This window comes from Xyrauchen texanus, chromosome 27 (assembly GCF_025860055.1).
Source record: "Xyrauchen texanus isolate HMW12.3.18 chromosome 27, RBS_HiC_50CHRs, whole genome shotgun sequence".
Lineage (NCBI taxonomy): Eukaryota > Metazoa > Chordata > Actinopteri > Cypriniformes > Catostomidae > Xyrauchen > Xyrauchen texanus.
In genome coordinates, this window is record NC_068302.1 from 14,986,954 (window position 1) to 15,002,842 (window position 15,889).

At 36.7% G+C, this 15,889-nt stretch overlaps 3 protein-coding genes across 3 annotated transcripts; 2 read left to right on the plus strand and 1 right to left on the minus strand.

Annotated features, from left to right (window-relative positions):
* Positions 1-2,059: 2,059 nt before the first annotated feature.
* Positions 2,060-5,780, plus strand: hps4 (HPS4 biogenesis of lysosomal organelles complex 3 subunit 2; the record flags this gene model as incomplete). Its single annotated transcript, XM_052094050.1, has 3 exons — positions 2,060-2,269; positions 3,723-3,849; positions 4,334-5,780. Coding segments are annotated over 3 exons (450 nt in total), but the record flags the coding sequence as incomplete, so codon positions are not given.
* Positions 5,781-6,094: 314 nt separating this feature from the next.
* Positions 6,095-8,322, minus strand: LOC127620802 (cytochrome c oxidase subunit 6A, mitochondrial). Its single transcript, XM_052094049.1, has 3 exons — positions 8,162-8,322; positions 7,671-7,810; positions 6,095-6,403 (listed from the first exon to the last, which is right to left on the minus strand). Exons 1-3 carry the CDS (start codon positions 8,256-8,258, stop codon positions 6,314-6,316), a joined length of 327 nt encoding a protein of 108 aa, XP_051950009.1. The 5' UTR covers positions 8,259-8,322; the 3' UTR covers positions 6,095-6,313.
* Positions 8,323-9,831: 1,509 nt separating this feature from the next.
* Positions 9,832-15,035, plus strand: si:ch211-170d8.8 (C-type lectin domain family 4 member D). Its single transcript, XM_052094568.1, has 7 exons — positions 9,832-9,907; positions 10,151-10,241; positions 10,677-10,754; positions 11,598-11,675; positions 11,889-12,028; positions 12,921-13,033; positions 13,280-15,035. The coding sequence occupies exons 2-7, from the start codon at positions 10,172-10,174 to the stop codon at positions 13,434-13,436; spliced, it is 636 nt and encodes a 211-aa protein (XP_051950528.1). The 5' UTR covers positions 9,832-9,907; positions 10,151-10,171; the 3' UTR covers positions 13,437-15,035.
* Positions 15,036-15,889: the final 854 nt, after the last annotated feature.

A 15,889-nucleotide genomic window follows, 5' to 3' on the forward strand; every position in this document is an offset into this window, starting at 1 on the left:
ATACTATGGAGCTCTAGAAAGATGAGAGATGTAACGAGTGCATAAGTCTGTTTTAAGCGTTTCTCTTCACTCTACAGACGGTATTATTACACAAAGCGTTTTTTCCATTTCTGCCTTTCTTGCTGTATTTTCAGGGAGCGCTACAATGTGACAAGTCCAAACGAGATCTCTCCAACGTTGCGTGCTTGCGGTGAAGACAGCTTTGTTGATTGTAAACAGGAGCAATGGTTTTATAGCATCGCTCTCTTATAAAGACGTGGTACAACACCATTTTCATGTCCAATTAACAGTTTATACCCGTTTATATATGTACAATGAAGGCAAGAGGGCGACGCAATAGAGCGAATTCCCCGCATTTTGAAAGTGAAACGTGCGGGAATGATTCAAACTGTGCTCAATCGCCGCAATAACCTGCTATTGAGCTAATATTCATTATTGAGATTTTAATCGGGCTACTTGTCTGGTCGGGCAATAAAAATTCTCTTTAACTTGCCCATTCAAAATTCCACTTGTCCCGGACAAGCGTTAATGTCGTAGGCCTACCCTGAGAACGTTGCTGGGTCGATCCCCACAGCCACCATCATTGAGTCCTTCTTATGCTAGGCACTCAACTCCAGGTTGCTCCGGGGGGATTGTCCCTGTAACAAGTTCACTGTAAGTCACTTTGTAAAAGCATCTGCCAAATGCATAAATGTAAATGTAAAAACAGATTCTCCAGGAGATGAAGTTAATATTATAGATAGCACTTTTCCGCCAAAATAAAGCTCCAGGTGAAGTAAATATGACAAAAATATATGACTATTGTACAAAACAGAAATAATACTCATAATAATAAAGTATTATTTTGTATCATGATAAAATGTAACTAGGCTCCAAAAAGTGATCAAACTTGTAGTTTTTGCACACCCTGTTCATTCATACACGTTTAGTAAAAATAAGTAAATTGCTTTTTAAAACTGTATTGTTGTATTGGTACATCTAAATGAAAATGATCCAATATTGTTCTTTTGTTCATTTAGTGCGAAACCATGGGAAAACATACCTTTATTTGTATTTTATTTCATGCATTAAACATTTGAGTATTCTTGGCTATAATGGCTGTTTGGTTTAAATAATGGTTCCTCTGATAAAAAACAAAACAAAAACACTTTTAATGCCATTTCAGAACAAATACGTAATTATCAAGAAATATGTTGAATACCGTCAATAAGATAAAAAATATAGAGATATAATTTCATCCATATTGCCCAGCGGTGCTTGCAGAATTAGCCAACATGATGCTCAGGTGGTTTGTTGCTAGGGTGTTGCTATGCGGTACCTATGGTGTTCTAAGTGATTTTAAGATTTTGCTATGCAATTCATATGTGTTCAGAGTGGTTGCTAAGGTGTTGTTGTTTTTTTTTTTTTAAGTGTTCTGGGTTGCTAAGTGTTTGTTTACTGGGCCAGGTCAAAAGAGCCAGCCCCAATGTCTCTGAGATATTCTGGCCCTTTGATATGGCTCGGGCCATATCCTTTTAATGCAAGACTGGTTTTATTTGCCTGTTTAATCATCTGCAAGGTAAATACATCTTATTTCTGATGGGAAGAGTTTAGCTAATAGTTTGGGGTGAGTGAGAGCAAAAGTAATAGTGATGCTTGCCTTAGCGAGCGCCACTAATACTGAATACAATTTTGTCAATCCCTTACTGGTTAACACTCCCCTTCACTCTAGTCTTAAGAACCAATCAGAGTATTTCATTCCTGAGTCACACGGCCACAACATGGAACAAACTTTGGTAAGGTGAAAGAACAGAAGGCTAACAGGCTTAAACAGAAAGGAGGATGCACGGCAGGATGTAGACGAGAAGTTGGATTCAGGGAGTATCAACTCTTGAGGCAAAAACTCAACCAGGAATGTGCAGCCCTGATCAATGGGAATCAATCACAGTTCCATGAGAATCACATGGATGACTCTCACCATGACAACCAGATTGACAGGACTGAAGAGGCTGAAAGCTTATAATCTTGTGACCAATAAAAATGACACATTCCAAGGAGAGACAGAGGAAGAAGCTAAACGACGAACGAGCGAGCAAGTAGTGAAGAACAAAGGCTGAAGGAGAATGCAAAGAGCAAACATGACCTCCCAAATGGCTCCCCACCACATGAGATCCTAGCAGACACCTCTCTAGTGCCCACAATACTGTATCAGCACAGAGTCAGAGGCCTGGTACTAGCCCTGCTTGTAGAGCCAGAATTCAGCTCCAACCCCACCGCCAGAGAGAAAGTGGTAAGAAGCACGTGTGTGTTTGTGTGTGTCATACACATGAGTTTTTGTGGTGTCTTTATGCAAAACTTCTTAATGTCTGGACAAACAGTGGCCCCAAAATGTACTTTAACACATAGATATTTCACCCAAAAATTATAATTCTGTCATTATTTACACTCAAGCCATCTCAAACTCCTGACTTTCTTCTGTGGAATACAAACAAAGATATTTTGAAGGATGTATGTGTTTTTGTCCCTACAATGTAAGTCAGTGGGGTCCAAAACTTTCAAGGACATAAATGCAGCATAAAAGTTGTTTAATCCATGTCTTTTAAATTGATATGATCACTTTGGATGAGAAACAGACCACATTTAAAGTCCTTATTAACTGTAAACAGAAGTGTACACAAAGTGTCCTTTCAAATTCCTTTTGTCTTAATTTTGAATAAAAATATAGATTTACTCTATGCCCAACCCAAATGAGGAAATCAATCACATCTGCAACCAAACTTCAATCAATGCAACTGAAATGTATATATTTGGAAACTGGGCGGTAAATGTTTAAATTTCAATAACAATTTTTAGTGATTGTGTAGTATAGTGGTGGAGTATTCCGCAGTGAGATCCTTTCACTGTGTGTTGAGAGTAAAAGTTGTTCCGTATAATGTGTGTCCAAAGACGAGATCCACTTGACCCATTTGTCAATGAATAATGTCTCGTTTAATATCCTTTCTGTTCTCTACTGTCAGTTGTTGATAAAAAATAAATAAACATTTAATTCTAATCATGCATAGCATGGGTGAGAAAAAGCCGTTCAAGTCTCATTAATTTGTATTAATTTACAGAAATGCCGGTTTTTAGCACGTGTTCAACAAATCAATATAAATACTTGTAAATGGTACAAATTATGCAATTAAATCATATTAACATTTTATATAATATATGAACTATATAATCATATTTATTGATTTAATACATGGATTTGTTCTTTTTAAAAAAGTTACAATGTGAAATGATGAAAATCAAATAAAATGTCATTAGTAAAATGTAGATTTTCAAAAAGTACTTAGTTATAAGGTCTCCTGTATAATTAACAGCATTAGCCAGGAGATAGTTTCTTTCATATGTAAGCATAAGGTACATAATAACGGAAATATCCAAATTAATTTGTTTTTAATTAAAAGTGAGAGTGTGTGAATCGGAATGGAATCTGGAAATCTGTATCAATACCCAACCCTACTTTTGAACAGTACAATTGTTTTATAATCTAAAATCTGACGGACTTGAATATTTAAATTTTTTAATCTCTAAACAAAATTTAAATGTAGTTATCTTATGGAATCACACAAATTCATTATAAGTGTGTCCCAATACTTTTTGGTGCCACTCTCTATGTACAATATATGTACTATATAAATGCAAGCCTGTGAAAGATGGAATTATGAATGAGCAATAAAATATTTTCTCTATTGCAGTATCACAGCAGCGTAGCATCTCTGAATGGGCTTGAGGCTCACCTGAGGAATACTTCACCTGGGACCCCCGGCCCACAAGGGCCCTATGCTTTTGCCCACTACGATTGCATTCAGAACACTCTCACTAGTGAGTGAACTACACACATACACACAGACAGTATAGTTGCACAAAAACCATTGTTCTAAGAGTAAATATGTTAAGAGCACAGTCAAGTGCAGAAAAATACTAGAGCTCCTCTACTCATGGGCACAAGCACCAATGCACAAGTGCAACATGTACAAAGTCTAAATGAATATTCAGTTGGGAGGCTATGTCAGGTTTGGCTATGACTCATGCGCCACCAAATTAAATGCATTATATCAAAACAACCTTTGGCTAAATGGTGACACACAAATGCTATGTGAATTGTATGTTCTTAAAGTAGTTTTTGACATAGCTAATGTATGTGGATGCTCAGCTGGGCCCCAGGATCGCTCCTTTGTGAGGGCCACTGCACTACTCCATTTCTCACACACAGACACTCTACAGGAGGCTATTGTCAGGTTAGAGTGTACGCTCGAATGGCTGTTTAGTCAATAACAAATATTTAATGTGTATTTTTTTGGGTTAGTTTTATATTCCACATTTGTCTGCTGGCTCTTCCGTGTATGGAACCTATTCTACGGCTCAGGAAGTGTATTTTCTCCATCAGTGATCACCTGTGAGAAACTCTGGAAGTCCTGATGCTCAGGATAGTGGCTTCTCCCTACCCAGAAAAGCTTATCAGCGAATCCTTAATGTTAATTCCAACATACAGTATTTTAATACATTTTCATACATTCAAATAAACAGTTGTATTAGTTCATGCACTATGAACTAACAATGTACATTTGTATTTTTTTTAGTAACATTAACTAAGATTGATAAATGCTGTGAAATATTGTTCATTGTTAGTTCAATAAAGCTAATGCATTATCTAATGCTAATGAATGGAATCTTATTGTAAATTCTGTCATCATTACTCACCTTCATGTTGTTCTAAACCAGTCTGACTTTCTATCTTCCGTGGAACTCAAAATGAGATTTTCAGGAGAATGTTAGTTTCAGTTTCAAGAGAGAAATTCATACAGGCTTGAGGGCGAGTAATGATTTACTCACTCGTATTTCTGCACTGCATTCTTATTATTCTTATTACACCTATTAGATGTAAATGATGACAACGGAGGCTTCTTACTTACGTCTTTTTGTTTTTGTCTCAGGACAAGTCCCTTTTTACTTGGACTAGTGACTGACCAATATACTTGCCTGAAGGACAAGAACATGACAATGCTTAATGTTGAGCCCTGCATTCTGCTTCCCAGTTCAGTGCTTTAACCCACTATGCCACCTCCACTCACTTTTGGAAAAGTCCCGTGGAGTGTGTATTTGACAGTTTGCAAAGTTGCTCACTACAAATTTGACGAAACGTTGGCACCTTTTCTGACACGGATTTGAATAATAATGTGTAGTGGTTACAAATGTTTGGAACTGCATGAATATGTGAATCTGCACCTTTGCTTTCACACTGCATGCAAACTGCTCTGAGACCACTTCAGAACACAAACTCCATGAAGACAACCTGGCCACGACAAATGCGTGGAGAGAGACTGCAGATTATATGAAGTCAGATACATTTTCAACAAAAGTGGAAGGGGCTCTGTGACAACTTTATTAATAAGGGAAAGAAGCAAAGCAGTTAATGTGACAATCCTGATAGACCTGCATAATTGGCAATACTTCCGTGCCTGAAACAGTACAAATTAATTTTAATTCTAGGCTTCGTTTGCCTAGTGCTTTAGTTGGTCCACGAGAAAAAAGTTTGGCTTCTTCCACAGTATAATTAAACTTTAAAGGTAAAAGAGCAAATCCCTTTTTAGATACAGATATTGCTCGTCAGTCAACTTGATAGCGCGCATGCGCATTAGCTGGACCAGCCTGAAATTTGTCGAGCTAAAGCAGCACAATTTACAATACCATTGTTGCAATATTTAACTGCTGATCCAAAATATGTTCTTTGACCATAATTCTGACCAACCGTATTTGAGATTTCGATCTTTCCCCATTCAAGACGATAAGGGCACAAACTTAAAGGAAAACATAATAGGATGTTTATACTATTGTTTAAATTGGTGTTAATTATTCAGATGTATAAAACATAAATATAAATAAAAATGTTTGAATATTAGATGTGATCTAGTAACTTTGGACAATGAATGCTACTGTTAGTCAATCCCTCACAGGCTCGTTTTCATCAGTATAAAATTCCATGTGAAGTCCACCCTGACTAAGGTCTATTCAAACGAGACTTCTGAACAAGGTTTATAATTTAAACAATATATTTTTATTTTCAGTTAATTTTAAGCAGACAAGTTGATACAATGGTCCAGTAAGAGTAAATGTATTTGCTTCCATAAGGTACTTCCACATCAAGTGTGAAAAGCACAGAGGTAACAACAAAATGAAAAGACTTCAGGTAAACTGAAAGAAACTGAGGAGTGGTCCAGGCCTGGGCAGAGGTCCAGGGAAGCCCTATGGTCCCTGTAGTGGAGTTCTGGAGAGCTCCTAACAGCCTTTACTCATCATGATGCTCATAGCCATCGGGGAGAGCATTGACGTGAGGGTTGTGGAAGAGACTCTTGGTGCCATCACCCCATGGGAAACGCTACAGAAAGTTGTACATTTATTGCTTGAGCAAGATAACAACATCAAATGTACATTCATTGAAAATTCAAGAGAGACATAAACATGGAATTTAAAGGGATACAACTAAACCTGTAACTAGTGACAGACCAATTCATCTTCCGATATTTGGCTATTCTAAAATCAATTGCATGAACCTTGTGTGCTTGGCCGATTTACAGAAATTTGAGTTTCAAAACCTACCAACAGCTATGTATAATTAAACAATGGGCCTTCTTCAATCAAATGTGTTTGTGGTGATTTGGGCGTGACCAAGGGACATCTGTGGAGAGCGTGGCCAGAAGAGGAAGAGTGGTAAGGATTGACACCTGTGGGAAAATCACCTCTAACACATATTTAGTGTTGTAGTGAGAGCTGGAGGGAGTTAAAAGGGCAGTCCAGACCATCGGAGAGAGAGACACACACACACACACACACACACACACACACACACACACACACACACACACACACACGAAGCTGACTGTGTGAGCTTATGTTGAGCTGAAAACCAATAAGTTTGTGTAGACTGAAAAGTGTGCAAAAAATAAAGATTTAATTTGGATTGTATGCCAGCTCCTGCTTCCTCCTTCACAAGAAAGTTATTGATCAGTCACGGTGGTTAAACTGTATATAAAACCATTCTTACTTGATTGTCACAATCAATTGAACAGACCATTTACATACTAATGCATTCTGCTAGTGTTTCATGAATAAGGCCCATTGTACATCACATATAAATTTAGTCTGTTGAACGATATCCAAGTTGAATATAACATGCATAACATAATATTTGTCTGCTAAACATGAGACAAATTTTTGAAAGCTAAATATCAAGTAAAACAAATAATAAGTATATACAAGCAATATTTTTTTTCAATAATCAATTATTTATACTAGAGAGATCACTTTGCTCTCTAGATATCGTTTTAAACATTGACAAACATTGGTTGGTCTCATTTATAGTGCACAGAGCTCCAATGACAAGATAAACCAGAATGGTTTCATTTTAATAGGTATATAAAAGTTGTTTAGCTGTCAAATGTCTTTCATTGTTCATGCATGTTCAACTGTGGGATATTATTTCATTTGTTTTGTGGCGACATTGTGTTTACAATATATAAAGCAGCATTTCACTAACAAATTATATTCAATAGGTGTGACTATGGACAGAGCCCACTGAACATTTACATTAAACAGAACTCAGTCGTAAAAGTGTGCTTATTTGTTTGAAAAGTGAGTGTATGTACCTTGCTGCGGATGCGCAGGTGGCTGTAGGGAACAAACTCTGGCATCTCATGATGGTGCTGAGACCTGAGGTACATGTTCAACATGCACACAGCGACACCAGGCAGCGCCACCACAAATGTCAGGATCTTCCATGTCTTGGCTAAATACACACACATGATAAATGGAGACATATTATAATCACCCAGTCTGATTTACACGTGTTAAGACATTTCTATCATGATGAACTCGCATGGGAACAGGCTGTTTAGTTGGTCTGCTCATTCAGAATGATTTCGTCTTAATCAAAGGTTGTTCATTAAATTCTCGTTAACACATTACACGCGCAAACCGTTAACGTACATTCGACAAACTATATGGGCAGCACAACATTAAACAGTCCTTCTGACCAGTTACATGCGAGCAAGGTCAAACAGTATAGCGTTATAGCTGTTCATAACGGCTTTCGTTTTTAGTGCAGCGTGTTTTTAAGGTATTACATCTTACTAATAACCTGCTTGTTCTCCGTGAGCTGCCGCTGAAAACTGACGGGTTTGGGTCAGCGCGGCCGACTTCAAGAGCTTCTGCGATAAACGTCCGATTAAAGCCATTTTTGCGGAGACCCTGAAACAAAAAAGACGGAAGAAGTTTATAAGCTGATGTTGTTGCTAGAGGTTGTCGAGCCTGCCACCTAGTGACACGGAGGTCTATCAAAGGCACTATTATTAGATTTACATTTCCTGATAGAAAAAAGCAAAAAAGCAAAAAAATAAAAGAAAAACAAAAGAAAAACACAACAACAACGATTAAACCCAGACTAAACTGGTTGGCTGGATTTAGCTGGTCAGTTTATAGGCATTTTGTGCACCTTTAAAGGGTTAGTTCACCCCAAAATGAAAATGATCTCAGCATTTACTCACCCTCATTATGTGTATGACTTTCTTCTGGTGAACACAAAGATTTTTAGAATAATATCTCAGCTCTGTTGGTCCATACAATGTATGTTTATGGTGGAACTTTTAATCTAAAAAAGCACATAAAAGTAATCCATAAGATTCCAGTGATTAAATCTATATCTTCAGAAGCGATATAATAAGTGTGTGTGTGTGTGTGTGTGTGTGTGTGAGGGGGGGGATCTTTTCTGCATAACACGGTGGCTCATTTAAGCTTATCACAGCCCATTCGGCACATTTCGCGGCAGGCACACCGGCCCGCTCTGTTCTCCCTATGGACTACGAATCCAGCCCTGGGTTTGGGCGAGGAACAGTTCAATAATTAAGTCCTTTTTTTATTTATACTATAAATCTCTGCTGTCACTTTCACATTCATCTTTTATTTTTGGTCATTCGAATTCTTCATGCAAACTGCCACCTACTGGGCAGGGAGGAGAATTTATAGTAAAAAAGTTCTTAAACATTTGTTTGTTCCTCACCCACACCTATCATATTGTTTCTTAAGATATAGATTTATGGATTACTCTCATGCTGCTTTTTAGCTTCAAAGTTCCACCATTCACTTGCATTGTATGGACCAACAGAGCTGAGATATTTTTCTAAAAATCTTAATTTGTGTTACGCAGAAGAAAGAAAGTCATACACATCTGGGATGGCATGAGGTTGAGTAAATGATGAGAGAATTTTCATATTTGGTGAACTATCCATTTAAGAGAGTCACCCTAGATCAAAGTGGTTAAACTGGTGCTCAGTTGGTTTTGTCTGGGAGGCTAGATGACCAGAATGACTAGGCCAGGCTGGGAGACAAGCTTAAACCAGCTATGACCATCTAACCAGCTTAAGCTGAATTTTTCTTTCTTTCAGCAGGATTACGAATACGCTGCTGTTGATAGTTGCAAGCATCACAATCCACCACAACCACAACACTACTACTAATAGGCTAACAATGCTAATAGTAAATATATTCTCCATCTCATCAACTTCACATTAAAAACACACCATATGAGATGCTTTTGAAAATGCATTTATCAAATATGTTACTGTTTTTAGTTTAAAAAGCCAGTAGTTATGTGAGCAGATCAAGCACAGTTGTTTTTCTGACTCGCCACTAAGATATTTATATTTTATTGCTACTTTGTCATGCATTACTGGCAACTGAGACAAGTTTTTGGCAGAAAACTCTTTGGGCTTTGGTTTGGCTGGGAGGAGAGGACCAGCCCTCCTGGCGTCATTCTGCCATTCCACAGTCTTCACTTTTCATGTTGTGCTATGGAAACTGCATGTGTTTCAAGGGAACACGTTGATCAGTAAGTTGAGCATGTGTTTTTTAAGGATACATTTTTTTAAAAGAGTTTTGAACATTAAGCAACTATCTTATTATATTATTATTATAGCTTTTATTGTTTATATGTTCATTTTAATAATTATATTGCACTTTTTGTATGTAGTGTAAATGCGACTGTTCCGCAGATTAATTGCACTATAATAACCTCTAGAGAAGTGGCGAATTACATTTGAATTAGTCCCTGCATTTATGCCATGATAAACAGGCTATAAGCTGAACCCAAGGAATGCAGGACAATAAACCTACAGATAATGTGGAGGGAAATCCTGACAGGGTGGATCCCTTTTTCCAACAAGGCAAGTCAATTATAGTAACATTGTAGCCAAAGCAAAGCCAGCCACTGAATAGTCACAGCAAAGTCTGTTAAGTGGTTTCTACCATTCACTACCTATGCTTTAAGTAAGGTAATTGTCACATTTAAATGCCCTAGGTGCGGGCAACAAACTCCAAGGTGTCCTTGTTCAGTTTTTAATTAATTGCTTTAGATTAAATTGTTTGTTAAATTACGAATTAAAGTCAAATATGAAATCTGGAACACTAAAACTATTCAACATTCATCTGATGAAATACTGTATTTAGTATGCCTTTTTTTTTTTTTGCTCATTAGACATACTGCTTACATACTGCATAGTGCTTATGATATTCCCACATAATTTTTTTCTAAATGAATTTATTTTCACTTTTGTCTTTTAATGTCTATTTACCTTAATTTTCTTGCATGCTGTGTCCAGGCAAAGTGGCTTGTATCATGTTCATGGTTCTCCTCCTCCTCTCGTTCTTAGTAATAGGAATCGTAACAGGTCTCAACTGTAAGTCAGACTTCAGTTAATAAAGTCAATTGTTTCTCAGCATATTTTCATGTGTTAAATGGATAGTTCACCCAAAAATGAAAATTCACTCATCGTTTACTCACCCTCATGCCATCCCAGATGTGTATGACTTTCTTTCTTCAGTAGAACACAAATTAAGGTTGTTATAAGAATATCTCAGCTCTGTAGGTCCACACAAAGCAAGTGAATGGTGACAAGAACTTTGAAGCTTCAAAATGCATATAAAGGCAGCATAAAATCCATATGATTATCCATATCCAAAAATATCCATATGACTCCTGTGGTTAAATCCCTATCTTCAGAAGAGATATGAAAGGCGTGGGTGAGAAACAGATCAATATTAAAATAATTTTTTGCTAGAAATTCTCCCCTTGCCCAGTAGGGGGTGTATGATTAAAGAACGTGAAGCACCAAAAACACAAGAAGAAGAATGTGAAAATTAAAGTGGAGGTTGGCTGAGCAGGGAGGAGAATTTATAGTTAAAATTGACTTAAATATTGATCTGTTTCTCACCCACATCTATCATATTGCTTCTGAAGACATGGATTTAACCACTGGAGTTGTATGGATTACTTTTATGCTGACTTATGTGATTTTTGGAGCTTTAAACATTTGGCACCCCTTCAATTGCATTGTATGGACCAAAAGAGCTGAGAAATTCTTCTAAAAACCTTCATTAGTGTTCAGCTGAAGAAAGAAAGTCATACACATCCGGGATGGCAGGGTGAGTAAGGTTGAGTAAATGATGAGAAAGTTTAAATTTTTGGGTGAACTATTCCTTTAATGGTGGAGTAACTAACTTGTTGACTTAACATCTTTAAGTCACCAAGAATTCACATGGGGACCAGAGCAGAGGGCTTCTTCATATTGATGGATTTACCCCTGGCTCGCAATTCAAAGGTGAGAGGGGTATGAAATGGTACATCTTGCAGACTTCTATAATGATTGGAATTAAAGCAGCCTATGTGGTCATTTAAAACATGAAATAGTGTGTTATGAAAGTTGTACTTTGCAATTGAAATGTAAATTGACGTTGGACTTGTTTTATTAAAACACTTTAAAACATGATTTATTTTGAATGTTTTAAGCAATTTTGAGTATGTTCTCTTATAGGGCCCTGTTTGGATGGTTGGCTCCCCTATAATAACACCTGCTATTTGTTAGTAAACGAGTATGGGACGTGGGAATTATCAAAGTCTTTATGCCACAACCATGGGGCACACCTAATGGTAGTGAACAGCGAGGAGGAACTGGTAAGGACATGTCAACATCAATGTTGGTGTTTGGGTCACAAACGTAATGCTGATTTGTTTGTCTGGATCTATGAAGTTATAGACCTACACTGAAATTGCAATTCACACAAAACAATTACTTATGATGAACATGTTTATTCATTTCTTTATCATTTTGACTGATGATAAAATAATTTTGAACTCAGAAATTTAAAAAATGTTTATCATTATAGAGGTGTATTCAAGTAATTTTTTATTTTGAGTTGTGTAATGTATAACTTAATGTCAATAAGTGGTATAGGTCTAAGTACCTATAACTAAGTATATGTCTCTGCAGGACAATAATGGGACTTTTTTGTTTTCCAATCAGTGGGCATTTTCAAATCAGAATGGGCATTTTTCAACTATCCAATGAATTTAGGGAATCTCAATGTAGTAGACAAATCATGCAAAGCGGTTGAAAAACATCCATCTTGGTTTGAAAACGCCCACTGATTGGGAAATGCCCATTTTTGATATGTAGAGACATAAGCCTCCAAAAAACATGTGTCCATCAAATCAGAGTGAGGTGGTGAAACCAACATGCAGGTGTCACGAACACCATCTCGGAAAATCTTCTCTGCCACCAGAGGTCTCTCTCACCTGTGTATTAACAAATGGACTACAAATCCCAGAACCCACATACCTGGACTGATTGCACACACACCTGTTCTCCATTTCACTGACTATTTAAGCACACTGAGCAAGCTAGGCTCAGTGTGAAGTCTTGTTTTTGCTATGACTGCATTTATTAGTGTTTAACCCATGAGTACCCTTCTGATCCTGCTTTGTTTATCTTTTGTTATAGCATTATACATTTGTTTGATGTATAACAGGCATATAAATATAGCAGATGGTTGTTTATCTATTTTAGGATTTCATTTCAAGAGTTGTTCAAAAGAGTACTGACTACTGGATTGGTCTCAAGAGAGATAAGATGGGGATGTGGACCTGGGTGAATGGAGATGATTATCATTCAACTTCACAGTAAGAGAACTCTGCCAGTCATGTATTATAACCTTGCAGTTTACAGTCTGTGATTGTCCTTAATGATTCAGAAACTCTAATAGCAATCTTGTTGTTGATGAATTTTTTTAGGTGAACTGTCCCTTTAAATTAATACTGACTTTTGCCATGTCACATTTTAATTGTAAAGAACAAGATCAGTATTTCATCTTCTGAATTTAGTGTGCTATGAGATGTTCAGTAACCATCACTTTTATTGGTATTCAGTTTCTGGGACAAAGATCAACCAGTTCATGGTGGTGTGGAGTCCTGTGTCCACCTAAGAGGAACTGACACTGTGCGCCAAAATCTCTGGCATGATGCTGACTGTAACAGTGAACTGTATCGTATTTGTGAACGCAAACTAGAGAAAGGTGTATTGTAGGAAACTTTGCCCTCTAAGAATCCTGCTTTGGTTATACCTTGTCATATAGTTAGATGTTTGTGAAAGCAGATGTTCACTTTCTCTTTTTGTTTGAACTGTAAATGCGACTAAATCCATAATGGTGCTCCACGTAAAATCCAGTGAACTGGACCCATCCAATTATTCCCAAACTCTCACAACAAAATAATCAAATTAACGTTTTTCCCCCTCAATCTAATAGTGCATATTTTAAAACCGAACATATTAAACATAAGCAGTCCACTTAAGAAGTTTTTGTAAATTGTATTAGTAGGCTACAATGACAAAGTGTACTTAAAGTGACAAGATCACATTTTCACTGGGAAATATTATTATATTTTGTTCCTTTTTTATTCTCTGTTTTGGGAGCAAAATTTTCAGCTTACTTTGTGTTTGCCTTTTACTATGTTTTTATATATATATAAAAAATGTATTCCTTTAATATTGTTTATTTTGTATTGTTACATAGAAAAACATATATTAGCATATCTATGTAGAGTATCTGACGAAGACAGAGGATTATGCTTAATGTGTAGAGATTTAATAAGCAATTCCAAAGTTAAAAATGGTTAATAAACAGGCAAGAATAGAATGTATTCAAGATACAATATTACCAATTGTGAAAATGACAAGGGTGCAAAATTGAGTTGATGTCGACCTCTGGTGGTGAGCTGGATGAACTGAAGATGTGGCTATTGTAGCGGAAACTGTAACAGCACCCTTCAAATTCAGCGAATCAATAAGCCTTTATATACTCAAAAATACATTATTTTGTTAAATTAAAGCAATATTCCTGGTTACTTCTTGTAATGCTATATTGGGATTATCACAGGGTTTCGTAGTCATGCCAATGAAGTTATCATTTTAGTTACTTTACACAGATGGGTTAATGAGCGATTTTATTACACAAAATTTATGTTAATTTTAACATTCAGTGGCTATTATTTTGTATTTTAGCATTTATGGACTGGCCCTATTCACTTTCTCTGTAAGTACCTTACTGTAACAGCTATTTTTATTTTAAAGGAGGGACTAATATATATATATATATATATATATAATGATTTTTTTTTTTTGTGGAAATCAACATTATGCCACAAATGCTGTTAATTGCGCATAACTTTTATTGAACCCGGTGTTGCTTATTTCAAAGTATGCATCCCAAAAATGCTTAATTTAAATGGTAATAAACAAATAAAATACAAATGTAACTACTCAAATAACTCAATTATTTGCACCTGTATGTGATGTTGCAACACCACTTAAGCAATAACTATCTTGCCTCATGCATGCTACATGTTACTTATAGAGTGAATGCTTTAGGCTACCTGAATGTCATGGTTGAGCTGTTTGTCCCTCAAGTGTGAGAGCAGGTCTGACTGGAATTATCACTGACATGTTATCTATAAATTATGATATTCCAGACAAGTATGAGTGAACAAGTCAAGAAAATGAAGAGCAGCTTGTTATTAAAAAAGGTGCGACATCATCTGTGTTGTAGGCCAACACGGAGCAGAACAATTTAATCTGCAAACTGTTACATGAAGATAATCACTCTTAATACAAGCAATCTGTTTTACATCCTCAAATACAAAATGTTTCCTCATTTTGTATTTTTTTTTTTGTTGTTGCAAGAATTGTTTATATTTGATATTTATATTATATTTAAAGTATTTGCATAATTTTTTATATTTTAAGTGTTTTTTAATGCATTATGTTTCTGTTACATTGCTTATGGAAGATAATATTAATATTGGTTACACAAAAAATACAGAATCAAACCAGCTGTACACAGAGTGATAGTGGATAAAACATTTACTTATACCACACGTGAGGTGCTTTTACCTTGGGCTGCATCCAAAAACGTAGGCAGCTTACTTGCTACCTTTGCTGCATAATCAATTAATGGCTTAAATGATTTGAATGAATGGAACTCTTAAGGAAACTGGTCTCCGAACAGTTAGAAAAGAACGTTATTTTCATCATATCTCCATACAGCCTCCAGAGGCAGCATTTTCCTGGTTTTGTCCACTGGACTGGGTCTGGAGCTGCCTTTTCAAGTTAGATAAGTCAGCAGGTTGGTGACACCCAAATAATTAGGCACAAACCTTCTATAATAGCCAGCCAGCCCCTGAAACTGTCTCACCTCCTTTTTGGTCTTGGATGTTGGGCAGGTTGCAATCACTGCAGTCTTATAAATTTGGTGACGCACCTGCCTCCTAGATACTGTACATTCATCCAACTGTGCACTTCTCGGGGTTTGCCATGAGTCCTGCTCGTCACAGCGACCTAAGAACAGGCCTTAGATGCTGCATGTGCCGCTGCCAATCATTACTGTATATAATGATGACATCCAGATAGGCAGTGGAACAAGCTGAGTGTGGTCTGAGGACTCCATAAGGTGCTAAAATTTTGCAGGGGCCCCAAACAAACCA

Bases quoted from the DNA above. Each gene is read 5' to 3' on its own strand.
- si:ch211-170d8.8 (XM_052094568.1), top strand. From the start codon at position 10,172: ATGCAGGACAATAAACCTACAGATAATGTGGAGGGAAATCCTGACAGG. The intron at 10,755-11,597 runs GTAAGTCAGACT...AACATCTTTAAG, and splicing joins AATCGTAACAGGTCTCAACT to TCACCAAGAATTCACATGGG. The intron at 12,029-12,920 runs GTAAGGACATGT...TATCTATTTTAG, and splicing joins TGAACAGCGAGGAGGAACTG to GATTTCATTTCAAGAGTTGT.
- LOC127620802 (XM_052094049.1), bottom strand. From the start codon at position 8,258: ATGGCTTTAATCGGACGTTTATCGCAGAAGCTCTTGAAGTCGGCCGCG. The intron at 7,811-8,161 runs GTTATTAGTAAG...GTGTGTATTTAG, and splicing joins AGCTCACGGAGAACAAGCAG to CCAAGACATGGAAGATCCTG. The intron at 6,404-7,670 runs GTACATACACTC...AACTTTCTGTAG, and splicing joins ACCTGCGCATCCGCAGCAAG to CGTTTCCCATGGGGTGATGG.